Here is a 26,329-nt window from a genome sequence, read left to right on the forward strand (position 1 = left end):
AGCAGTTAGAAAATGCCTACCTACCTGTATCTTCTCTGTGCTGCAGTTTCTTTTTGTGATGAATGGAGACATCTTCATTGTGGATATGGTGTTAGCACTAAATGAGCATTATTAGGTATTACTACTACTAAATTCTAAGTACATATTTCTAGGTATAGTATTTGTATATTTAATTATATTATGTAGGCCGTGCTGTGCTTAGCGGCCCAGTTGTGTCCGACTCTCTGCAACCCCATGGACTGTAGCCTGCCAGGCTCCTCTGCCCGTGGGGATTCTCCAGGCAAGAATACTAGAGTGGGTTGCCATGCCCTCCTCCAGGGAATCTTCCCAACTCAGGGATCCAACCCAGGTCTCCCACATTGTGGGTGGATTCTTTACCATCTGAGCCACCAAAGAAGCTAAAGAATACTGGAGAGGGTAGCCTATCCTTTCTGGAGGGGATCTTCCTGACCCAAGAGTGAAACTGGGGTCTCCTGCATTGTAGGCGGATTCTTACCACCTGAGATACTGTTATGTCACTGTATTACACACTACAAGACAAAATATATAGTAGCAGACATTCAGTTATGATTGATAATTTTTAGGTTACTGGGCATTATTCCTGGTAGGGTAATTTCACTAAAGCATAGTATTTTTTTCTGATGACGTAGGTGTTAGGTCTTGTCATTTCATTACATGTAAGTGTGAAGGTTTTTTTACCTTAATTTAAATAAAAATCTCTGAAGAAGACCATTTCCTCTTCCATACTCCTTACTTCTTATTAAGAAAAAAAGAAATAATTTCATGAGAGTCACACAAAGTGAAATTTGGTTGACAAGAAGTTTGTTTTTAAAAATATTTGGAATGTTTTATTTCAATTAAAGATGTTTTAAAATATTAGATACATGTATGAAAAATAGACCTCAATGGACGTGAATTGGAGCAAACTCCGGAAGATAATGAAGGACAGGGAAGCCTGGTGTGCTGCAGTCCATGGGGTCACAAAGAGTCCGATATGACTGAGTGACTGAAGAACAACAAATGAAAAACAGACTTTTAAACAGCATTATTATTTTTATGTCACCAATATTATATTGGAATGCAGGTTATAAATTTCCTTTCAGAACCAAATACAGATATTGATAGAAAAAGTAAAATCACTGCCGATAGATTCCGAGGGTTGAGTTACTACTTTGGCCCTTCCACCTGTGTACAGCAGAGGGAAAGGGTTTATCAAGCCAGATGCTCAGGGCTTGTTGATGCAATACTTATTAATATATATGCTTCAGGAGAACGTAACTGTACAAAGAATTGCATAGCAATGAAACACCCTGTGCAGTCATGCTCAACATTAAATAAAAATAGTGATGGTTACAAATAAGGAGTTTAATGATCCACCATTTATTCGCCTTCTTCAATTATAGCCTATTTTTTAAGTTGAAAAAATGCTTTGCTGTGTGATATTTTTTCTCTGACTTTGTATTTTCTGTATTTAATAAGGTGCTTTTAATTCATTGTTTCCCTATAATTTTAGTGCCTGAAGGACCACCACAAAACTGTTTAACAGGCAACATTACAGGGAGGTCCTTTGCAATATCATGGGACCCACCAACTGTAGTAACAGGAAAATTTAGTTACAGAGTTGAATTATATGGGCCATCAGGTAAGTCTTAATCAATTTTATGTTTATCTTTTGGAGTAAGAATTGTATAAAAGATTTTACTATTTTCAAACTTTTTAAAACGTACTGAACTGTTTTTAAAAGAGCCTTAGCAATGTTGAAACTCTTAAAACTTTTGTTTATAGCCATAAATAAGGATGGTAAAGCCTTGTCCATGTTCCATATTTCATGACAAAGGGCTGAAACAATGAGAGAGAATCCTTCAAGAAGAGAAACATTAGAGGAGATACATTTTTTCAAATATTTGATCAGGAGGACCTTGACTTGCTCTGATTGCAAATGTATTTATGAAGAAAAATGGGCTTCAGTTATATTAAATCAGATTTCTGCTTAGAACAAAGAAACCATTTCAAATAATTGGAGGTCTCTAAAAATAATATGAGCAACTTTATAGTGTAGTGAGGTCACATCTTTATGAAGAAGCAAGAGCAGGACATCTACTTGTCAGATATTTGGAGGGCTTCAAAAACTATACTAGTGGAAGTTAAGTAAGCTCTATAATTCTTAATCCAAGATTTTATGGTTCTATGAAAGAAATTTATTTCAAATAGTAATGAAATAACATAAATGCACATATTGACATTTATTTGAAAGAATGGAAAAATAGACAAAGGTCCAAATTAATCATTTTGAAATTTCTAGGAATCTGTCATGAATCACATGAGTAACCTTTATTTCTCATCCCTGAGTACCTTCAGTTCAGTTCAGTTGCTCAGTCGTGTCTGACTCTTTGTGATCTCATGGACTGCAGCACGCCAGGCCTCCCTGTCCATTACCAACTCATGAGTTTACTCAAACTCATGTCCATTGAGTCAGTGATGCCATCCAACCATCTCATCCTCTGTCATCCCCTTCTCCTCCCACCTTCAATCTTTCCTAGCATCAGGGTCTTTTCCAATGAGTCAATTTTTTGCATCAGGTGGCCAAACTATTGGAGCTTGAGCTTTAGCATCAGTCCTTCCAATGAATATTCAGGACTGATTTCCTTTAGGATTGACTGGTTTGATCTTCTTGAAGTCCAACGAACTCTCAAGAGTATTTCCAACACCACAGTTCAAAGACATCAATTCTTCGACCCTCAGCTTTCTTTATGGTCCAACTCTCACATCCATATGTGACTACTGGAAAAACCATAGCTTTGGCTAGATGGACCTTTGTTGGCAAAGTTCTGCTTTTCAATATGCTGTCTAGGTTTGTCAGCTTTTCTTCCAAGGAGCAAGTGTCTTTTAATTTCATGGCTGCAATGATTTTGCAATGATTTTGGAGCCCAAGAAAATAAAGTCTGTCACTGTTTCCACTGTTTCCCCATCTATTTGCCATAAAGTGATGGGACTGGATGCCATGATCTTAGTTTTTTGAATGTTGAGTTTTAAGTGAGCTTTTTAACTCTCCGCTTTCACATTCATCAAGAGGCTCTTTAGTTCCTCTTCACTTTCTGTCATAAGAGTGGTGTCGTCTGCATATCTGAGGTTATTGATATTTCTCCTGGCAATCTTGATTCCAGCTTGTGCTGTGTCCAGCCCAGCATTTTGCATGATGTACTGTGCGTATAACTTAAATAAGCAGCGTGACAATGTACAGTATTTAGGCTCCTAAAGTTCTGAAATGTTTTCAGACCTAAAAATATGATAGTCCTTTTCTCCCCTCCCTGCCCAATACACAGACGCACATGGATACCCAGATACACCTCTTCTATTTGGTGTTATTTTTGAAAATTTTGACAAGGTACTCTTTCATCTGTGAGGCTAAAAACTCAAGAAGGTGTATCTACTAATTATTGACTTTAGTAACGTAGAAGTCATTAGCAATAGTCTCAGACAGAGCGAGGAGGAACAAGGAGAACACATATCATACCTGACCACCTAGTCACGTGAGGGCTCTGGGGAAAAAGTAATCAATCTGTCCCCACCCTTGAGGAAGATCTGCAGGGAACAGAATCAATGGTCTCAGGGGAGAGCTAGGTTTCAGTTACAGCAAGAAGGGGGAAAAGCTATACAGAAATAAAGTTGAGGGTTTAAGGAATTTTGATGATGGCCCAGTTAAGAAATTTTGCTCAGAAACTAAACTACAGAACATTTCTAAATATATCTTTTTCAATTTGAGTATGAAACGCTGTCACTGTTTTTATATTGGTAAAACCTAACATATTCCTTTAAAATATGCCAAAAAATAACATGACCGTTCAATAGGGCTTTATATTAATATAAAAGTAATTTTAAACATGAAATATTTCTGGTTTTTTTCCATCTTGGTAAAATTGACACCGGTGCAATTCTAAGCGAAATGTTTAACATATATTCACTTTTAAAATTGTAATAGTGCATGTCAGTGCGTATGTTAACACTTCGATTACTCTATACTTAATTAAGAATGATTACATGCTTGAAGAATACATAATCCACAGTTATGTTTTGCTTTTTGTAGGTCGGATTTTAGATAACAGCACTAAGGACCTTAAGTTTGCTTTCACTAATCTAACACCATTTACGGTATATGACGCTTATGTTGCGGCTGAAACCAGTGCGGGGATCGGACCTAAGTCAAATATTTCAGTATTCACTCCTCCAGAAGGTGAGAACATCTCCTCTAGTGTGTGAATGGGAACTTTATTGAGTCAGTTAAACATTGTATTAGAAACTGTTTGGTTGATATTTATCTAATTCATGTTATTTCCTTATCGGATGACTCCCTCGTACATTCTGAACATGTGTTCCTCAGAACACTAAACCCATAGCAGGCCTCGTGATAAGAGGGGCCAAAGAGCAAGTGAACATCACAGCAAACGTTACATGCTGTGTCAGCCTGCGTCTTCACAATGAGTACTACTGGCACAATCTCAAGACTACATACATTTAACATGGCTTAAACCCCATTGTTTATTGTATATTCTGTTTTTCCACAAAATAGTGTTCAGAGAAATCCATATATCCCACAATGCCTGTGGTGTTGTTGCTGCTCAGTCACTGAGTCATGTCCAGCTCTTTGCGACCCCAGGGACTGCATGCAGCTCCTCCGTCCTTCACTGTCTCCCGGAGTGTGCTCAAATTCATGTCTGTTGCATCAGTGATGCTATTTATAATCAAAAGGATATTCTAAGCAATTGAGGGTTCCTGGAAGGTGCATAATATAAATTTACCAGAATAGGCTGAAATTATTTTCAAAATTTCTCCTGAAGAAACTATTTGTATATGTTAACTACCACAGTCTAAGGCTAACTGTAGTGTTTAAAAAATATTACCATGCCATTTCACAACCTGTTTTCTGGGCCCACACCAAATTTGCTCAATGTCTTTCTTTATATATTGTACTTATTTAGGAGAATTCAACAATTTTTTTTTTTTACAATCACACTAACACTTGATAAAACAGATTTTGTTTATGTGATAGCTAACATTCAGTGAGTTGTGAGTTAAACACACATGTGTGCACACGAACACATGCATGCACACACACAAACAAGGTTGGGCATACCTTCATCAGATAAATCATTCAAGTGTTTGACCATGAGAGGGCAGCAACTGTTAGGGAATTTTGTACTTTTCCCCCATTTCAAAGAATGACCCTTGAGAATATTTTCCTATTGAAAGAATGTAAAATTTATGTTACATGGATTTCAAATGAAAATAGTAATGTGTACATGGTTTCAATACACAGATTAAAGAGAAGCACCATATATAAAATAGACAAAAAATAATAAAGTGTTTTTATTTTTTTCATACCAGAATTTCTCTTTTGCATTTATATCAGAAGAGTCTTAGCATGTATGTCTTTTCCCTTAGACCTGAAATTTCTCCCACTTCTACCTAAACCTGCTCTTAGGAATTTTCAAGAAATCTAGACAGATTTATGTATGCTTGCCAAACACAAGATGCCAGCAACGTGGCCTTTATCAGACTTAGAGCCCTTGAATCTGGTCTTTTCTCGACCAACCCAATTGACCAATTTCTATTCTCATGTTGTACAATTAAATAAATTCAACCTTATTTCAAATCAAGCTGATTTTGGTGCTCCTAACTGAATCCACAATTTAAAATAATTGTTTTATTGTCATGATTCTTGGCCTACAGCATTTGACCAAAACAGTGAACTAGATAATATAATGTGTGTGTGTGTGTGTGTTAGATGTGAAGTCATGTCCAATTCTGTGCAACCCCAAAGACTGTAGCCCACCAGGATCCTGTGTCCATGGGATTTCCCAGGCAGGAATACTGGAGTGGGTTGCTATTCCTTTCTCCAGGGGATCTTCCTGACCCAGGGATGGAACCTGAGTCTCCTGTACTGCAGGCAGATTCTTTGCCATCTGAGTCACCAGGGAAGCCCAGATAATACACTACCACATACAATTCCATTTTATTTAGGATATCACTTAAACATTTATTTTCCTTTCTTATGTCTTTATTATTTAATTTACAAAATAATAAATAGAATATTTAAGGACATTGTTCAACGTACTTCACATGGGTTATTTTTGATGCCAAGTCATTTTGAATAGATGACTCTATTTGCTCTGTATGCCCGGTGATTTACCTCAGTTTTGTCTTACTGCCTCCTGAACTGCTCATCACCTGCTCACCACATCCAAGTGGCTCTCAGAACCCACTGGAAACTAAGGTGGCCTTCGTAGCTGTAAGGGCAAGCGTGGCATGGTTCTTTTCTCTGCATGCCTGCTTCCTCCATGCAATTCTCAAGGAATAGTTCAGCCAAGGGGTCTCAGTGATATACTGGGGCAAATGCAGTGAATGTAGACTCTGACACATTAATTAATCCTGGTCCCACTGATTAAAAATTTGCCATAAAGGAATCTTTAAGCTGTATGAGAACAATCAAATAACTCATTAGAACATACGCACTTTGAGTTATAATTGATACTTTAATTTTCTAGTATTCTTTTTATTCATTAATATAACAGGTTCTTCGTATTCTAATTAGTTTCTCAATTTTATTCTTCATATTTTAAAAATAGTCTGTAGTCTAATTAGGAAATCAATTAGAGCCAGCTTTTAAATTAATATATTTTAAAACAACCAAGGTTCTAACAAATCTCCAGATATTCATAGAAAAATATTGAATTTATTTCTTATAGAAAATATGTGTTATCACATTATAACAGGGCTGATTTCATTAATACTGAGAATGATATGGTCCATTGTCAAAGAAAATCAACATGATGTTGTGAAAGCAGTTATCCTATGTTTTTCATAATTTTTCTGCATTTCCCTTAATATTTTACTGAGCAGATTTCTACTTAGGCATGAAGAAGAGATGGTTTTGGAAAAAATGATGATAATCTCCAGTGTTACAAAATGTCATAGTTGCCATTCCAGAATGAAACAACCTGCTGAATATAGCAATGACAACAGATTTTTGCTTGTTATTTTTATGTGGGTTAAAAAAGTCTTAAGTAAATTTTGCTGCTTCAAATCCCCTAAAACTTCTCTATGACTAGTGTCGAATATCTTTTAAGAAAGTTTACATCATGTCTTAAAAGCAAAAAAAGTATTGAAATCCATCTTTGCTCCCCCATAAATAGACTATTGAAGTGAAGACTTGTCCTCAGTAATTTCAATTTGCTATTTTCTGCAAATAGTAGTAACATCTTTGTAGGGAGATCACTGAGAAACTGTCAACTTTGTATTTTTCAGGATTCTCCATGATTTTTATTTTTCAAATTTTCAGATTCAGTAGATTTTTACAAAATTCACTTCCAATGGGAGTTTAATTTGCTAGATAAGGGCAAAAATTATTTTAATGTATTTTCTTTACCCCAATACCATTTGTCTCCATTGTTTTCTAGGAGTTGATTTTTTTTAAATTGGAGATAATTGCTTTACAAAACTGAGATGGTTTTTGCCATACATCAACATAAATAAGCCACAGGTATACTACTAATCATTCTGAATTTTTTTTTTTTTTACCAATTATATGTATACTCTGTTTCCTATTTATTAGTAAAATTTATAGATGTATTGACCTGAGAATGATTCATAGGTCATCCTCATAGACAACACCTTCAGAATTAATGCTGAACCATGAATAATTGCCTGTGTGTTTGATTTTCTTTAGTTAATTTGGTATCAATATTAAAGGAGTTTGATCTAATCCACACTTCTCTGGTTTCTCCATGAGAATTTTTGGTGTAACATATCAAGTGTCTTTCCAAAGACAAGATACAATGCTGTGTCCTTCATTTCCTTTATCCCCTAAGCTTTTTCTTCTTTCATAAAAAAGAGATAGCCTTACAGTTGTTCTTACACAAGTTTGGGGTACATTTTTAGGGTAATAGAGAACCACTTAACTTTGGATTGTGATTGTTAAGCATTAGTGTTATGGGGCAATACTTATTAAGTTGTATTGAAAACTATAAATTAGAAGATAAACAATGTCTATTTTTAGGTTTGGCTAACAGAATAAGAGACAATACAATTTAAATATACTGTTGTGGGTAATTTTTGTTGCACCAAATGGTACTGACCATTTCAGTTATTTTATAGTAGGTGGGATTTAGTTATCTGATGACTCTGATCAATATAGTTATTAAACTGCTTCTTCAATTGAGATTCTACATGAGTTCAAATTAGGTGGGAAAATGCCAGATCTCTTCTCTGATTTATATTATGCAATACTGACTAAGACTTCATCCACATAGCAACCCCAGAAATGTCAAAGAAAGGTGGAATGGAGCTTTGCCAGTTAAATAGCTGTGTTGTTTTCATACTCTGTGGTTAATTGGAAAGGTTCTCTACTCCTGAATGATGTCAATATGATAAATATGAAAGAAACATAAGTTTAGCAACAATGTATGGTAATGAAAGAAATCTTATATAAGAGGTGACCTATGCAAAGGCTTTTTATCTGTCTTCTTACTCCCTCTATCCTTAAGTGCCTAGAACGTGACCATATGATGAGTCCTCAGTCTGTTGAATGACAAATGAATAAATCATTTATTGTGGGGTTCTAATTTAGAACTCTTCCTCCATCTTTCAAAAATTAAATTGTTTTTCCTTCAGATTAGAATACCTGTGGGGAAATCAAGGTAAAGAATTATCCTCTGTATAGAGATACACTGAAATGTTTTTAGCAAAGGAGATTGAAAGAATTGACAAGTTATGAGTGTACCCATGTAACATTTATATCTTAATTTTGAGCACAGGTTTTACCCATACTGGACTCTGGAGACTTGACTGCAATAATCAAATAATAGGCTTCTAATTTCAGAGTTCAGAGTATCTTCTAAAATCACTCTTGTCTCAGAAACTAATACTGTCACTTGATATTGGTTAATGATTCCATTGGGTTGTCATGGTTTTGAGATTCAGAGTTCAGCTATCTAGTCATTCATTAGTCAACAAACATTGAGAAATATTTACACTATTAAAATATCTAAGGAGTTGTTTTGTACTGATTACTTTATAGGGACCAAAAAACCCAACTCTTAATCTCTAAGATGAAATACTACATGATTATGCTAACTTCATGTTTAACTTCAGCTTAATTAGGTTCATTAATTATAAATAATATTTACGGGAGTTGTGACATTAATTCCTTTCTGTTATCTTAAAGAAGAATAGAATCATTCTTCGTTTGTATTTTATCCTTAATATGTCTTTCTTCCAACTGGAATTTGCTAACTGTGTGTAACATTTTACCTTAGGGAAAGAAATGTAATGTATGACCACATCCCAATCATAAAGAACAGTGCTTTTATGTCACATTTTCTCTTTCTTCAGCCAGCATACTATAAAGTCTTTTGAACCATTTATTCCTTATTGTAATCTTGTATAGTGATAGGAAAGATTTAATGACACCCATTTTAGAGATAGGGAGACTAAATGTGAAGGGAGGAATTGGCTATTAATAATCACATAATGAAATATAAACTAAAAGTGGGCAAGTGCCCAAAGTAGAATTTTTCTTGGTTGATTGGTCCTGTTGTACTGGGAGGTTTCCTAGTAGTTGCCCTTGATGACATACATACATTTATTTTATGTATTTAATAATTTGATGCATTTATTCATTACAAAATGATCACCACTTGGTGACTTTCTAACTGGAATTTAAGTAGTTGGTACCTTATCTAAAACCAATTGTTTTTCCTTCTTTTTCTTTACTTCTGCAAAGAGTAAGGGCATCTGAAATTTGAGATTCACATAATTTATAAAATCAGCAGATAAAAATCCATTACTTTTTCAAACAAATTAAAAGTTGCCTAATAGAGTTTACCAGCTACATGTAACTGCATTCAGAGTATTCCAGATATTATCTTTTGGTATGTTTAATTTTTGTAGAGCCTTCAAGATTTCTACTGGGAATTCATCAGTCATAAACAACTTTCCCTGGAAAGTTATTTTTATAAATTAATTTGTTCTGAACAAATGTTATGGCATTTTGATTTGGGAAAATTATGTTGCTCTGTTTCTTGTGTACATGTGGAGAGCAATGTATAGAAATTTAACATTAGTTATCTGTGTTTTTAAAGGGTCTGATACAAATCCAATTGTTCATAAATTAGTAAATTGTTTTAGTCTGTTTTCTAACAGAATTGCTTATATGCCTTCAGTCATGAGCTGCCTTCTGGAATTTTTAGAAATCTGAGAAGGTATTTTTAAAGCTCCCTCCTCTTCTCTTTTTTAGCTCCAGGTGCAGTATTTGATTTGCAGGTTGCAGAAGTAGAAGCCACAGAAATAAGAATTACTTGGAAGAAACCACGACAACCCAATGGCATCATTAACCAATATCGAGTGAGAGTATTAGTTTCCGAGACAAGAGTGATTTTAGAAGATACTCTGCTGATCGGAAAAGATGAGGTACTGCCCTTGAATTTCCTATTGTGTTGAGCCCTTTCTACCCGGTTTTAGCCCAGATAACTTGGGAGATTTGCCAACATGCAAACATAAAATATTTGACAAGCTTCAAAGTACAAAGTGAAGTAAATTTAGCTATGCTGATAATCTAGCTCATCATATTTCAATTCAAGACATTTATTATTAGTTAAGTGCTATTATTCTTTTTCAGCATATGAAAAATGTTAATTGGGCAATTAAGCAGGACTAAAGGTACTTCCATAAGTGAATGCTATTATGGTAATAAAGTTAATGAATTGTTTGGAAACTCCTGTTAAGATTTAAATACTCCTCCTAAGGTTGTGCTTGCAATTTGGAATAGTTGCCAAAGAAAGACACAATAACTTTAGTAACTGTTGTTGACAAATGGTTTTGTCCCCCTTAGTCTTAGGAACCCAGATTTCTCAAAGCTACCTCATTTAAAAACAAGCAATATACATTTGACTAAAGAAATCAAATAAATAAGAGATGAAATCACTTCATAAATATAAAATAAGAGGACAGTGTTTGCTTCTAGTCACACTGGAAGCCTTCTTTCCCTGCTTTGTTTCTATTTGAAAGTGTTGTGTTGGCCAAAAAGTTTGTTTGGGATTTTCTATAAGACGCTATGGAAAAATCGAAATGAACATTTTTGCCAACCCAATATAGGCAGCACTAATTTTTCCTTCACTGTCTTCATTTACCTCATCCAGACACCTGTTCACCTGGGAAATCCTTCTAAGACTTTAAACTGATTGTATCCAGATATTGGTGGTTCCCGGGGCTCACAAAAAATACATCTATTTAAGACCAGTGAGTGTAGCACACTGTAACTTGGAGGCCCTGCCTGCTGGTTATTCAGCAATTAGGTTCCACTTGTTTGGTCCAGAATCATTACTTCTTCTAGCTGTGCTCTTGTTTTTCTCCACGTATATTATCCATTTTATTCCTAGTCCCAGACTTCCTCCATTTCTGATACGCACCTGGAAGTTACCTTCAGTTCAGTTCAGCCGTTCAGTCACATCTGACTCTGCGACCCCATGAATCGCAGCACGCTGGGCCTCCCTGTCCATCACCAACTCCCAGAGTTCACTCAGAGTCACGTCCATCGAGTCAGTGATGCCATCCAGCCATCTCATCCTCTGTCGTCCCCTTCTCCTTCTGCCCCCAATCCCTCCCAGCATCAGAGTCTTTTCCAATGAGTCAACTCTTTGCATGAGGTGGCCAAAGTACTGGAGTTTCAGCTTTAGCATCATCCTTCCAAAGAAATCCCAGGGCTGATCTCCTTCAGAATGGACTGGTTGGATCTCCTTGTAAGGAGACTCTAAGGGACTCTCAAGAGTCTTCTCCAACACCACAGTTCAAAAGCATCAATTCTTTGGTGCTCAGCTTTCTTCACAGTCCAACTCTCACATCCATACATGACCACAGGAAAAACCATAGCCTTGATTAGATGGACCTTTGTTGGCAAAGTAATGTCTCTGCTTTTGAATATGCTATCTAGGTTGGTCACAACTTTCCTCCCAAGGAGTAAGCGTCATTTAATTTCATGGCTGCAGTCACCATCTGCAGTGATTTTGCAGCCCCCCAAAATAAAGTCTGACATTCTTTCCACTGTTTCCCCATCTATTTGCCATGAAGTCGTGGGACCAGAGGCCATGATCTTAGTTTTCTGAATGTTGAGCTTTAAGCCAACTTTTTCACTACTTTACTATGTGCTTAGTGCATTCTGGCCAACCAGGACTCATTAGTACAAGTTGTTTGACCTCTGGCCCAGGGTTATAGTTTAATCCAATACTGACTCCATTCCTCTTGTGTAAAAGATGTTGAGTTATGCTTTCTCTGATACTTTAGTTGACAGCTCAGGGACAGGGCAAAAGCTTAACCCTCTGCTCCTGCTGAGAAGGCCTTAAATTAGATACTTCACTCTTTTAGGATTGTGTGGCAGGTCTCCCACTTCTGCTAATGATATCTATTGAATGATAAGCCATGCCTCTTTTTCTCTTGAAACTAAGAGACTCAGGAAAGACTTCTTGTGATCTGATCCACAATCCCTGTGACATAATAGAGATCACATGAGCTTTGGTATATACAAATCTGGGTTTATATTTGTAATTTGGTCATTTAGTGTGTTTTACTGGAGAAGGAAATGGCAGCCCATTCCAGTGCTCTTGCCTGGAGAATCCCAGGGACGGGGGAGCCTGGTGGGCTACTGTCTATGGGGTCGCACAGAGGTGGACACGACTGAAGTGACTTAGCAGCAGCAGCAGCAGCAGCAGTGTGTTTTACAGTAGAGAGGTTAAGTCATGGAACTAGGAGACAGAATGCTGGGTTTAAACCTTGGTTTTGGCCTTACTGATGGTTTAACCTTGGAAGAGTAGACCTGACCTCTCTAAACTTGTTTCCTCTTTAAGATAGGGACTCTAAGAGTCTGTGTAACACAGAGTTGTTAGTGAGGATTTAATGGATTAATGTGTGAAGAGCTTAGAACTCCACCTTGTGTATGGTAAGTCTGGTGACCTAAATAATTGTGACCTGTTGTAATTATTCATCATGGCATTGGACCTTTCACCCTCATTGGGACACAATATTCGTTTCCTTCAGTTTCAGTAAAAGGAGACATTATACTTTCTTTCTGTGGTTGTATATTTCTTCATTAGATCAGGCCCATTGTTGATGTTTCTGCTTTCCTGTGTGATTGGTGTCTGGGTTTGCCTTTCAGAGGTTGGCGTGGGGAGACATGTGGCAGGAGCTCTAAGTCCGGTGAGCCAGTGTCCTACCCCGACTCTGCCTTTTCCTCCTTTTCTATGACTTTGAGTCAACTTTTGGAGACTTGCTGCCCTCATTTTTAGAGTAGAGCTTATATGCCTGCCTTCTGTTGAAGGGTATGATGAGGAGTAAAGGAGATAACAGATAAAACGTCTGGCTTAGTATGCATCCTTTTCCTTGACCTTGGTGTAGGATAAGGAATTTTCTATTCACTTGTTAACTTCTCAGAGTATAGCCTCCACACTGTGTCCTAAGAATTTTTGAAATCCTTCAAGTCTTGTTAGAAGTTGGGGAAGGCACTGGCGACCCACTCCAGTACTCTTGCCTGGAAAATCCCATGGGCAGAGGAGCCTGGTAGGCTGCAGTCCATGGGGTCACGAAGAGTCAGGCACAACTGAGCGACTTCACTTTCACTTTTCACTTTCATGCATTGGAGAAGGAAATGGCAACCCACTCCAGTGTTCTTGCCCGGAGAATCCCAGGGACGGGAGCCTCGTGGGCTGCCGTCTACGGGGTCGCACAGAGTCGGACATGACTGAAGCGACTTAGCAGCAGCAGCAGCAGCAGTGACCTCCTACACGTCAAATAAAGCATATATACGTTTGTTTTTTTTTTTGAATGTTGAGTTTTTTTTTTTTATATTTAATTTTATTTTATTTTTAAACTTTACATAATTGTATTAGTTTTGCCAAATATCAAAATGAATCCATCACAGGTATACATGTGCTCCCAACCCTGAACCCTCGGATATACGTTTTTAACTGTCCTCATCTTCCCTGTGTCCTCCAAAACCCATTCCTTTACCTCCACCTCCCCAGCTTTTGACACAACCGTTTTCTCCCTAGTACTTGCTCCACTGTCATATACTGCAACTTTGCAAAACAATTTGGGCTTGTATTATGAAAAAGAATAAATTAAGAAAGCTAGCTCTTTTACTGTTTTCTAATTCCTTCCTTATAACGGTATTCTGGAGAGTTCTGTCTTCAGCCATGTTAGAGTGTCAGTCACTGCTTCCTATTTGCATGACTCTTTCACCTCGTTTTCCATGATGATTTTTCTGACACTCTGCATCCCTAATTACAATCATTTCTGGGGAAATTCTGCCAGGACTCATCACATTTAAACTCATCTACCCCATAAAACAACAAAACAAGCATCTTTTTTTGAGATAATAGGACTTGGTTCTTGATTGGAAGGAGGAGCCTATTAGTGGTAGGGACCTATTAGTTTTCCTATGGGACAGAAGAAGAAAGTCTGTAAGGGTAATTGATAGTTTTAATGATCGATAACAAGGTCAGGAGAGAGACTGAGTTGAAACCCAGATATGAAATAACAGGCTTAGAATTCCCTGTCCCCTTGGATTGGTCACACCACAGATCTTTGATCTGTAAGTCATTGTTGAAGAATTCTGGAGGCTTTTGTGGCATTTTTATATGTCTGATGTCTCTCTTTCTGGATGATGGCACCATTATCTTGTCTTCATGAGGGCTTAGAATCTTGGGATTACCTCTGACCTTGGTTATACTTAGCATTTAATAGCCACTCAATGTTAAGGCCAGTTCAAAGTGTAACCTTCATACCTCTGTATTCCATTCTTGTGTCCTCACTCCAGCTCAGGATTGCCTGGACTATTTTTGTTAGCTTACTACACTAGTAGTTTTCCATTGTATAACAGTTTGCTTCAAGCTTAAAACAATTCACATTTATCATCTTGCAGTTTCTGTGGGTCAGGAATCCAGACAGCTTGTGTAGGTTCCCTGCTAAGGGTCTCATAAGGCTTCAGTTAAGGGTCTTTCCTTCCTGTGTTCCCATATGAATGCTTAACTGGGGAAGAATCTACTTCTTGGCGGACTTAGATTTTTGACTCAAATTAAATCTGAGTCTTGGCTGACTCAGATTTAATTTCCTTTTGATTATAAAACTGAGGGCCTTGGATCCTTGCTGGCCCCTTGACTAGAGACTATCCTTAGCTCCAGCTCATAGGGGTCCCCCACAGTTTCTTGCCACAGAACTTTCCCAACATGGCCATCCACTTCATCAAGCCAGCAAGGACAGTCTGTATGATGTAACCATGGGAGTGACATCCCATTGTCTTTCCCTTAGTCCATTGGTTGGATGAAAATCACATTTCCCATGCAAGAGTAAGGGATTATACAAAAGCATGAACAGCATGGGTTAGGGATAGTAGAAGGATCATGAGAGAGGCATTGCTCTGCAGTTTCTGGGTTACAGTCCATCCAGATTAAAGTATTAATGCATTTAAACTATAAAAGTAAATAAAAAATGAGAATGGTCTTGGAATATGAATATGCATCTATTTTAGTAATTAATGCTTTCCTATTGTAGCAGAAAGTCAATTGATACTGTCCAAAGTAAGTGAAAACTTACATAAGAAAACTGGTTAGAGTCAACTAGGTCCAAGATGGCGGAGCTGACTTTCACTAGACCTTGAGCCTTGGTATTTAGGCCTATTGTGACCTATCAACAAGCTAAATGATACACCCATCAACATTGACTAAATCTGACCAAATGTTCTAAACGCTTTTAATTGATTTTTTTTGATAAAACTTCCTAAATCGAATTCTTTTGAAGTTCCTTTGACCTCTAGCCAACTTTGGGGTGCTTCAGAGGGCCCCTGAAACATTCCAAAGAGAGATATTAAACTGTGTTTATTTGGTTGGTTAAATTACATGAAAAAGTTATCAAATGAGTAATAAATCCTCTCATGTTATAATGTATGGTAAAATTACTAATACAGATATCCTAGAAATTATATGGAGAAGGCAATGGCAACCCACTCCAGTGTTCCTGCCTGGAGAATCCCAGGGATGGGGGAGCCTAGTGGGCTGCCGTCTATGGGGTCACACAGAGTCGGACACTACTGAAGCGACTTAGCAGCAGCAGCAAAGTAAGTGACTCTTTGCGACACCATGGACTATATACAGTCCATGGATTCTCCAGGCCAGAATACTGGAGTGGGTAGCCTTTCCCTTCTCTAGGAGATCTTCCCAACGCAGGGATCAAACCCAGGTCTCCCCCATTGCAGGCAGATTCTTTACCAGCTGAGCCGCAAGGGAAGCCCAGTGACCCTTAACGGAAAAGTAAAATATATTATCTAGTGGTTTTAGAAGTAACACCGTAAGAACTGAAACTGAAATGATTAAAGGCGTTGCTTCCAACAAATATACAAATATTGAATCATTGTGTTGCACACTGAAAAGTAATTTGATGTTATATGTTGATTATATCTTAATTAAAAATAAACAATTGATTTCAAAATCTCAAAAAAATGTTTCTTCTAGAGAGTAAGACTTGCAGTTGTAAAGCTACAGACAGGAAAATATTATTTTCATTGAAAATCCTTCATCATCTCCTGTATTTTTAGCTACCTGCATACATCATGATCATGACATTTTTTAAAAAGTATTAAAATATAATCATCTGATGCTAGGTTTGCTCTGATTTCATCACCCTTATTGAAATTTTTCCAGTGACCTCTCATGACTTGTTTGTTTCTTAACAGACAGGAGTTATTTAAGCATGCTGAAATATGCATAGGATTTTACTCTCACTGTTTAAACACATCTTTGAAAAAAAACATTGAAAATTTAATCTCAGGGTTTGAGGACTTTTATTTCAACTTCCAAGCTTATATATGAAGGTAATCAATAACATGACTAATAAATGATTGGAAATCCAGCCTCTGCTAAAATATTTGATCAACTCTGACAATAGGGTATCCACAAGCATGTAATCAGCTCCTGTTCTATAAGCTTTAAACCATGCTTCTTTGTGGTCTCACAGGCATGCATTTATTAGGTAACTATCAAGTTCCAGGCACTACGACAGGTCCAGAACATATATAAATAAGAAACTACCATGTTCTTTAACAGTTTTGAACTGAAGTATTTGTTCTCTAGTGTTTACCAGTTTATCCCATTTCTTCTCTCCAGACCCACACGGTAGCTTAGAGTAGCTTAGAGTCTGGGATTTGCAACCAGGGAAATATATTCCAGTCCTACCTCTGCTATGACTAGTTTTATGAACATGAACAGCTGACTGTAAAATGGAGATAATAATACCTTTTTCTTTGGGATATAATTAAGTGATCACACGGGTAAAAATATTTATCACTGTACTTGGTACAAAGTAGCTTTAAATGTTGGTGTCTCCATTAGTAATAATAATATACAATGATTTAACTTTTTATCATTTGAAAATAATGGTCATGGTTTCCCTACGGCTTAATATCCTCAGTTTCTTAACAGTCATTCATATTATTGATTACTCTCTTGTGTATTTATTTTCCAGTTTATCAATGAGCCTCTTCCTCAGCTGAACACCATATTCCATATATGGTTTGACTAGAGCCAAATTGAGCAGAATTATTTTCTCCTTTAGCATGAATTTTCTGCTTCTATAAATGCAAAGAATAAAATTAATTTATTCGGGAGACTTATTCTTCTATGGAGAAGGCAATGGCACCCTACTCCAGTACTCTTGCCTGGAAAATCCCATGGATGGAGGAGCCTGGTGGGCTGCAGTCCATGGGGTCGCCAAGAGTCAGACACGACTGAGTGACTTCACTTTCACTTTTCACTTTCATGCATTGGAGAAGGAAATGGCAACCCACTCCAGTGTTCTTGCCTGGAGAATCCCAGGAATGGGGGAGCCTTGTGGGCCACCATCTATGGGGTTGCACCGAGTCCGACACGACTGAAGCGACTTAGCATTCCACCTAGATGAAAGTATAAAAAATCCTAAAGTCCACTCTTCATTAATTGCTCTCTAGTTGAATTTCACACTCAGATCTCATTCTGTACTTCTGTACTTGTTTTTCAGATCAAATCCTGAGGGGTTTTCTCCCCAAAGACATCTTGCTATGTAGTGTCACAAATTTCTGAGATTTGTATAGATACATCGTTTCATCCAACATATTTCCCAAGTATATAAATGTTTGTCAGTGGTGAACATAAGAACCCAAGCCAAATGCTTGGCCAGGGGCTCAAGAATGAGGCTGAGGACAAGACTCGAAAGTAGTATAGGAATTCTAAAAATGTTTACTTTATTGAGCATTAGGAACATAGACAGAATCAGGCGTTAAGGATTTGTCACTCAAGTGCAGAATGATACAGTTTCCATTAGAAGGCTTCCAAACATATACTAATTATAAAATTCTTTTTACCACTGGTTGAAAATAGTACAAATCATGTTATAGTTTATAAGAAAATATGGAAGCATTTCTTAAGAATAAGTCAACGTTTTCATTAAACCAATTGAGTAGACTTCCAGAAAGTATAAATTGATAGATATAGTAAAGTTTTTGAAAATACAATAATATTAGCTATAATGAAGACTGTTACATGTAGAATCAGGTTGGTTTATTCAGGTGCATTAGGAACTGAACTCTGAAGACTTCTTTCATATCAATTCCAAGGATTCCTAGGTAGCATATGAGAAGGCTTTCATGTTGATGAATTGCGACATTGCCTAACTCAGTTGTTACTCGATCAAGGGCAGTTTTGCTCTCCAGGAGACATTTCACGATCTCTGAAGTTTTCATTGTCACCACAGGGAGTATGTTTCTAGTGGGTAGGGACCAGGGAGGCTGGTCCCTACAATGCCCTGCACAGCTCCCTATAACAAAAAAATTCTCAAACGTGGAATGTCATTAGTGCTGGGGTTGAGAATACTAGACTAACTCAATGAGGCCAACCTTGGGGGAGTTGTGATAGGCCTTTATTTCCTTCTCTCTCACTCATTTCCACTCCTGTTTCTTAGCCACTTCTCATTACTTTCTTAAGTTCTGATTCTTTCCTATCATTTTTACTCTTAAAATTATTTCTTTTTCATCCTTTGAAAAACCTAATCCCCGTTTTAAAGAGGCAAAGTGTGAGAAATATTCACAAAATGACACACTTGGTGATAATTAGTAATTCTGGATTTTTACAAAACCAGTTCAAATCACTTATAGTTAGGGTTGTTCCAGTGTATTTGGAAGAAGTTCAGATAGTCAAAATCACTCAGTCACCTCTTAGGCTGGAACAGTAATTTGTCAACAGAGATGCTTAACTTAGTTAATTGATGGGATACTATGGCTTAACTCTCAAAAATGTATCTGACGGTATAAAATATTGTGAAATTTAACACAAAATCATAGTTCAGGGGAAATTCTTTGTATTACCCCGTTGTACCCTCTGTAGTGCACACTGGATTCTCAAAGGGTGGTTGATTGATAGTGGAAACAGCTGTGTGGTTCAGGCATAAACTATTGACTGGAATACCAGAGCATCTCTGAGTTATGTGTTTGTTATTCATGCCTTCTCTGACTTCCCAGTGGAGGTAAAGTTGAAGTGTGCCTTGGAAGGTGGAAGATCTTTAGTTTGTTCCAAGTATGGTTCCTTATCCAGAGTGATTTATCATAATATTTTTGGAATAAATATTATTGATATCTCCCTGCTTTTCATCACAATACTTCCCTGGGTAAAGAAATAAGATTTAGGTAATTTTATCTTATAAATATCATTTGGAGAATTAGATATACCTTTGCATCTTTTCTCAATTTTATTTCTCAGAAAAGTTAATATTCAAATGATCTGCCTTTGTAACTAGTTAAATAACTAAGCAGCCTTAAAATTCCTTGCCTTCCAGATATTTTTCTGAGCATCTGCTTTAAAAAAAAAAAATACTAAGTGCTTTATGTTCATAAGGAATTAAAAGCCTGTGTTGGGCTCAACTCCAAAAATAATTAAAAGATAGGTGTATCAAAATTTATAAATAAATAAAATCTATATTATGAATTAGAAATTCTGAAGGTGCAAGAACATGGATTTGGAAGGAATAGAGTGATTTTCTTCTTTGAAAAAAATATTCTAAAAAAAAAAAAGGTTTGGAGGTGAGTCTTGAAGAAATTGACAAAAAAAGAGTAGTTCTTAAAACATTGTCTATTTTTCCCCAATACTTCATTTTGAAAAATTTTAACTGGTATAAATGAAAGAAAAAAGAGTATAATGTGCATCCATTAACCTATCACCTGGATTCCATAATTATCAACATGCTGTCTTTGTTGCCATCTCTCATTTTTGCTGTTGATGCAGGTATATTTTAAAATAAATTCCAGAGTTCATATCTTTTTGCTCTTACATGCCTAACTAAGTATGGATTCCTAAAAAATACTGAAATTCTAATTCATTATGTAATTCCATTATCACAATCGACACAATTACTAATATTGTCTTGGTATCATCTAAACCTAGATTATTTTCAGATTTTTTCATTTTGTTTCAATCTGTTATGCTGTGTGGGAAGAATGGAGAGAGTTCTCTTGCCGTCCTAACATAAAGCTCTACTGTATATACTTGTAATATGCTCATGATGTTTTATTTCATGTCATTATTTGCTACTTTGGTGCATCTTGGAACAATCACAATTACCTAAAATATTCCTTATACCCATAGCCTTACGTAGGTCTGTCTTGAACTGTTTGAAAATTATTGCCATGTAATTTTGTTCATGTCTGTAACTTCACTCGATTATAGGTTATTATTATTGACATATACCCAGTAGGCATGCAGGCTGCTCACACCTGGTGTACAAATGAGGACATAAATTGGCAAAGCAAAACACATTTTAATAAGGCAGTAGGCCTAGACAACTTATTATTGGGTGGTAAGCAGCTAAAATATTTTAGTCATGAAACTTTGCATGAGGATGGCTATTTTTTTTTTTAACCATTTTTGAGTCAGAAATAAATTATTTTCTTTTTTGCACAATGCAGTGTGGAGTTTTAAGATACAGAATTGATCATAATGGGCTACAATGATGCAGGATTTTAATAGTTTCAGAATGAAAATTTGGAGTGTAAGGGAGACAGTAGTCCTGGAAATAACATTATCTTTAAAAAATTTATCATTCCAAAATTACTAGTTGTTGAAACTAGTACTTGATTGAAGCCATTATTAAATGTAACCATCACTGTCTTTGCAAATATCTGTTTTCAGGTGCAATATATAAACCCCATGGCTCCAGAAACTGTGAGCATAGTAGAGTCAATGGCAGGATTATTTGAGGGTTCAGCAGAGATGTCTTCTGACCTGTATTCACTTGCTTCAGTTATATATAACAGTCATCCACGTAATTACTTTCCTGTGAGGGGCAGAGCTGAAGACCAGCCTTCAACATTTGGTAGGTACATTTTTTTGTTCTGTGTGAAATGTATTTAAACCACCAGTACTACCTAGCACAGATATGAACCTTAGCTCAGAGTTCAACCCAATTATTAATGGTCCATGGGCTGGAGTCAGATTTTTTTTCTTTAACTGTTGGATAACCTCATGTGGCAAATGGAAATGCCACACAGGCAGGAGCTGGCCCCTCCTAACCCATCTGACCTTCCTCCAGAGAAAGTAGCACCCTAGAGTCTGCAGCCAAGCTGCAGAGACAATCAGTTATTACAGTTGCCAAAGCAGGTGTGATGGGAAAGGATTAACATATCTTCAAATCATTCACAGGCCTCACACTCTCTGCAGCTTTTGACTAATAGGTTTTCAAATGTCACTGAAGGTAAATAGGTCAGAAAGTTACAACTCGAGTGCATGGGGTGATCAACAGGTGGAGGTGACCCCAGTGACGTGGTGATGTCATTAGTGTGTACACTGACTACTCAGGGTCAAGGGATCTTATTGTTTCTATAAGGAGAATGTCATATACAGTGAATTAAAAATATTTGGTTAGAAGAAAGAGATCTAAATTATCTCTGTTTTTTCTAAAATGCTAAGTGAGAAAAAAGGGTTTCTCTTGTTGCTTTTTTCTCTAATCTGGTATTTGTTCCCTTCCAAATTAAAATTTCTTATATTGATGGTGGAATTTGGCAAAAGTATCACATTGCATTCAATATATGCTTATTTCATTTACTGACATGTTTTTCCTGGGCAAAGAAGACAACTTTTAGAAGACACTTAAAAATTAAGAGGCCCATGATTTCTGATACAGATTTTTTTTTTTAATACTTTGTTTGGCCTAAGCACTAATTATCACTGTTGGAAGTGCACAGTCCAAATAAGTTTTTTTTTAAAAAAAAAACTAGCTTATTTTTTGAAATAGGGATTTTTTGAAATCCTTGTCCAGATATATTTACGTGGCAGTTTTATAAGCATACTTGCTTTAAATCATTAATGGATTTAGCAAATGTGTGGTGATTTTGAGTCCAAATAAAATCTTATTTCCATGATTTTTATATCATAATGCAGCACTGACTTATAATATTTCAATTTGATATATTGCCCAGTTGTTTTTTAGGAAAAGAATTCCTAACTTGTCTTTTTTAGAAAGTTATATTTTCTCAAAACATTAATCTCTTATTCTGGGATAGTGTATAACAACTAGCAAAATTATATTATGAGCACAAAATGTCTGTATATGTTATTGGAGTACATTCAGTATATTTATTTTTAATTATGTATCTACCTTTCATATAAGGGATTACATGGAGAGATTAATGGATAGTGTGAAATTGGGTTTAAAATTTCACTGTGGAAGCAAAAATGATTTTGATCACAAAGCCAAATACTTGTAAAATTTTTAAAAAACTGATTTCAAATAGGAACTTCAAGGAATCAGTATATCACAGACATTGCTGCTGAACAGCTGTCCTATGTTATCAGGAGACTTGTACCCTTCACTGAGCATATGATTAGTGTATCTGCTTTCACCATCATGGGAGAAGGACCACCAACGGTTCTCAGTGTTAGGACGCTTGAGCAAGGTAAGAATATATTTCCTCTGAAATAGTTACCTGCAGATATTGCTCTGGTACATTGTAATACTTTTCATTCATATTAATTTTTCATTCTTCTTCTCAAGTGCCAAGCTCCATTCAAGTTATAAACTATAAAAATATTAGTTCTTCATCTATTTTGTTATATTGGGATCCTCCAGAATATCCTAATGGAAAAATAACTCATTATACAATTTATGCAATGGAACTGGATACAAACAGAGCATTCCAGATGACTACTATAGATAACAACTTTGTCATAACAGGTAGAACAGAATTTTGTTTTGACATTCTTATTCTGATGGAAAACGCACATCTCTCTATGCCATTAAACACTGCGGAGTACATGTTCCATCACTGCAGACTTTGTTGTGCTATGCTCCCCATGGATATCTTTAAAAATACTTGCAGAAATAACTTCATTAAATGTTGTTTTTCTTTCACTATATTTATCTGCAAATAAAGTCATCAGACCACAGGTATCCTAAGAATATACTTGACCTACGGAATTTTATGCCTGGTGCGTCAAAATAACTCTGTATTGACTGAATGTGACCATCAGCTGAAGTAATTGAGCTGACGTGGTGTTTGTGCCAAATCAGCTACATTCCTTGCAGTGTGCCAAAAATTGTTTCTTCAGTCTCAGACCACTGCCTTGATATTTTAGGAGAGAACTAAAACCTCATCAAGATGGAAGTCTCCCATACCAAGGAAGTTTGGGAGATTGGGATTATAGGAGGCTGATTTAAAGAACCAGTCTCCCAGATAAGTTATTCACTAGTCTTGTGTTAAATGGCACTAATCCAGGAATAGTATTCTGGGGACTTTGAACAAATGGCCTATTTTCCTTACAGGGTTAAAGAAATACACAAGATATAAAATGAGAGTGGCTGCCTCAACCACTGTTGGAGAAAGTTCTTTGTCCGAAGCAAATGACATCTTCGTGAGAACTCCAGAAGATGGTAAGAATGTTAGGTGCAGTTTTAATAAAAAGAAGCAAGTGGTGTTGCATGCTTACTGTCATCTACCTCATGCTGCCTTTAGTGTCTGAAGCGATAAACATGAAAAAATATACACATTGGTTTTTTCCCCCAGAACCAGAGTCGTCACCTCAAGATGTTGAAGTTACCGATGTTACCGCTAGTGAAATAAGTTTGAAGTGGTCACCACCTGAGAAACCCAATGGGATTATTGTTGCCTATGAAGTGCTCTACAGAAATGTAAATTCCTTATTCATGAAGAACACCTCAACAACAAACATAATTTTAAGAGACTTAAAACCTTACTCGCTCTATAACGTTTCTGTAAGGTCATATACCAGATTTGGCCATGGCGAGCAGTTATCTTCTGTACTTTCTGTGAGAACTTCTGAGACTGGTAAGTTTTTTCCCCATACATATTAATGAAGTAAACATGGCCGATAATTGTCATATTGTTTTATATTTTACATAACCTGAAGTCTGTCATTCTGTTCTGTATAATCCAGTAATTTATATGATCTTTGTGGGAAGGTGTGGGAAAAGACTTGTGTAAGTTTTTAAAATCTGATTTACATATAAGGGAACTCCAGAATAAATGTCAGTGTTCTTTTTTTCAAAGAAAGTATCTTGAGAAATCAGAAGTCCTTTCAGTGTTCCTATAAATTAGGTTGCTTTGAAACTAGGAAATAGCAGAGACACATTCATAAGAATAGAATCCTATACTATATATAATCTATATAAATTCTGTATACATCCATAGGCATCTATCTATAGATATATCTAAATTTATACATATATATGTATAAATGTGTGTGTGTGTGCGTGTGTTAGTCGCTCAGTCGTGTCCCACTCTGCGACCCCATGGACTGTAGCCCACCACTGGAGTGGGTTGCCATTTCCTTCTCCAGGGGATCTTCCCGACCCAGGGATCAAACCCATTCTTTACTGTCTGAGCCACATATGTAAAGATGTAAGTAGATATATATCTATAGATGTATAATCCAGGTATCCTGCATTTCAGGCAGCTTCTTTACCATCTGAGCCACCTGGGAAGCCCATAGATGTATATAGACTTAATACATGTAAACTCTATACATCTGTCTATGTATGTGTGTATATCTATATACATTCTTGAGTGTATATATATAGCCAGAGGTGTAGAGTCTGAGCACAGAAAGGACATGCCTGGGAAGCCTTACAAAGGAGGTAGCATTTGACCTTAATCTTAAAGAATCAGGTGGAATGGACATTATATAGGTTTGTTGTGGCCAGGGTGTGTATCCCATATAAATAAAATAATGTAAGCAGAGAATTAATAGTGTTTCAGTTTCAGTGTACAAGAGCAAATAGCACAATGTAAGACATTTGCCTGATGATCTTAGTGCATTGTTTATATTATGCTTATAAACATATATTGGAGCATCACTTTTAGGCCAACTCTGTAGCACATGCCTAGAATTAAAACTAAATGTAAAGTTACTATTTTATCCCTACATTTAAAAAAAATAAATATTTGTTGACTAGCTACTGGCTGACGACTGGAGTCACTGTTCCTATACATCATAATTAGCTAAATATCAGCAATTTCTTATGGTTCATCCGGATGCTGTAGGTGAGGCCCTGTCTCTGACCTTGAGGAATCAGGGATCTAGTAAACCAGCTTACCTTTGGGCAAAAATACTCTCGAGACTGGTCACAGAAATTAATAAAATAAATTGATATAAAATTGACCATAGAGGATGACACAGATGGTAAAGAATCCATCTGCAATGCAGGAGATCTGGGTTCGATCCCTGGGTTGGGAAGATCCCCTGGTGAAGGGAATGGCAACCCACTCCAGCATTTTTGCCTGGAGAATTTCACAGACAGAGGAGTCTGAGGCGGGGCTACAGTCCATGGGGTCACACAGAGTCGGACACAACTGAGCGACTGACACTTTTTTTTCACTTTTCATCCTCTTGAGACTGTCACATAAATTAATAAAATGAAATGATATAAAACAGTCCATAGGGATGACAACAGTTGTAATGGCAGGAATGAGTAATGAAAAGAGCGTTTTTTTTAAATAATCATAAATTGTATATTATGGTGCAAAATAATTGTTATTATAAGTATTAGCATGCTTCATTGCTTTTATAAATATATGGAAAATAAGTATTTTTGAGAAAAGTCTCTACCTGGTTTCATTTTGCACCATGTCAAGGAAAGAAGCATATTTTAAGTACCTGCAACATACTTCTTGACTTTCACAAAAATTGCCTTTTTAATTCTAAAATAAAGCAATAAGGTATTATTATCTGCATTCCTAATGAAAAACTGAGGTCTG

General features: G+C 36.5%; 1 protein-coding gene across 1 annotated transcript in view; it reads left to right on the forward strand.

The window, feature by feature from the left end:
• The window catches only part of PTPRQ (protein tyrosine phosphatase receptor type Q), a 284,028-nt gene that overhangs the window by 63,975 nt on the left and 193,724 nt on the right, over positions 1-26,329 (forward strand). The window contains exons 14-21 of the mRNA XM_061419020.1: positions 1,514-1,642; positions 4,085-4,231; positions 10,292-10,464; positions 21,249-21,432; positions 22,850-23,011; positions 23,110-23,289; positions 23,878-23,985; positions 24,119-24,400. Of these exons, the coding sequence (XP_061275004.1) occupies positions 1,514-1,642; positions 4,085-4,231; positions 10,292-10,464; positions 21,249-21,432; positions 22,850-23,011; positions 23,110-23,289; positions 23,878-23,985; positions 24,119-24,400 (1,365 nt within the window). The remainder of the gene's footprint in view (positions 1-1,513; positions 1,643-4,084; positions 4,232-10,291; positions 10,465-21,248; positions 21,433-22,849; positions 23,012-23,109; positions 23,290-23,877; positions 23,986-24,118; positions 24,401-26,329) is intronic.

Source organism: Bos javanicus, chromosome 5, assembly GCF_032452875.1.
Source record: "Bos javanicus breed banteng chromosome 5, ARS-OSU_banteng_1.0, whole genome shotgun sequence".
Classification (NCBI taxonomy): domain Eukaryota; kingdom Metazoa; phylum Chordata; class Mammalia; order Artiodactyla; family Bovidae; genus Bos; species Bos javanicus.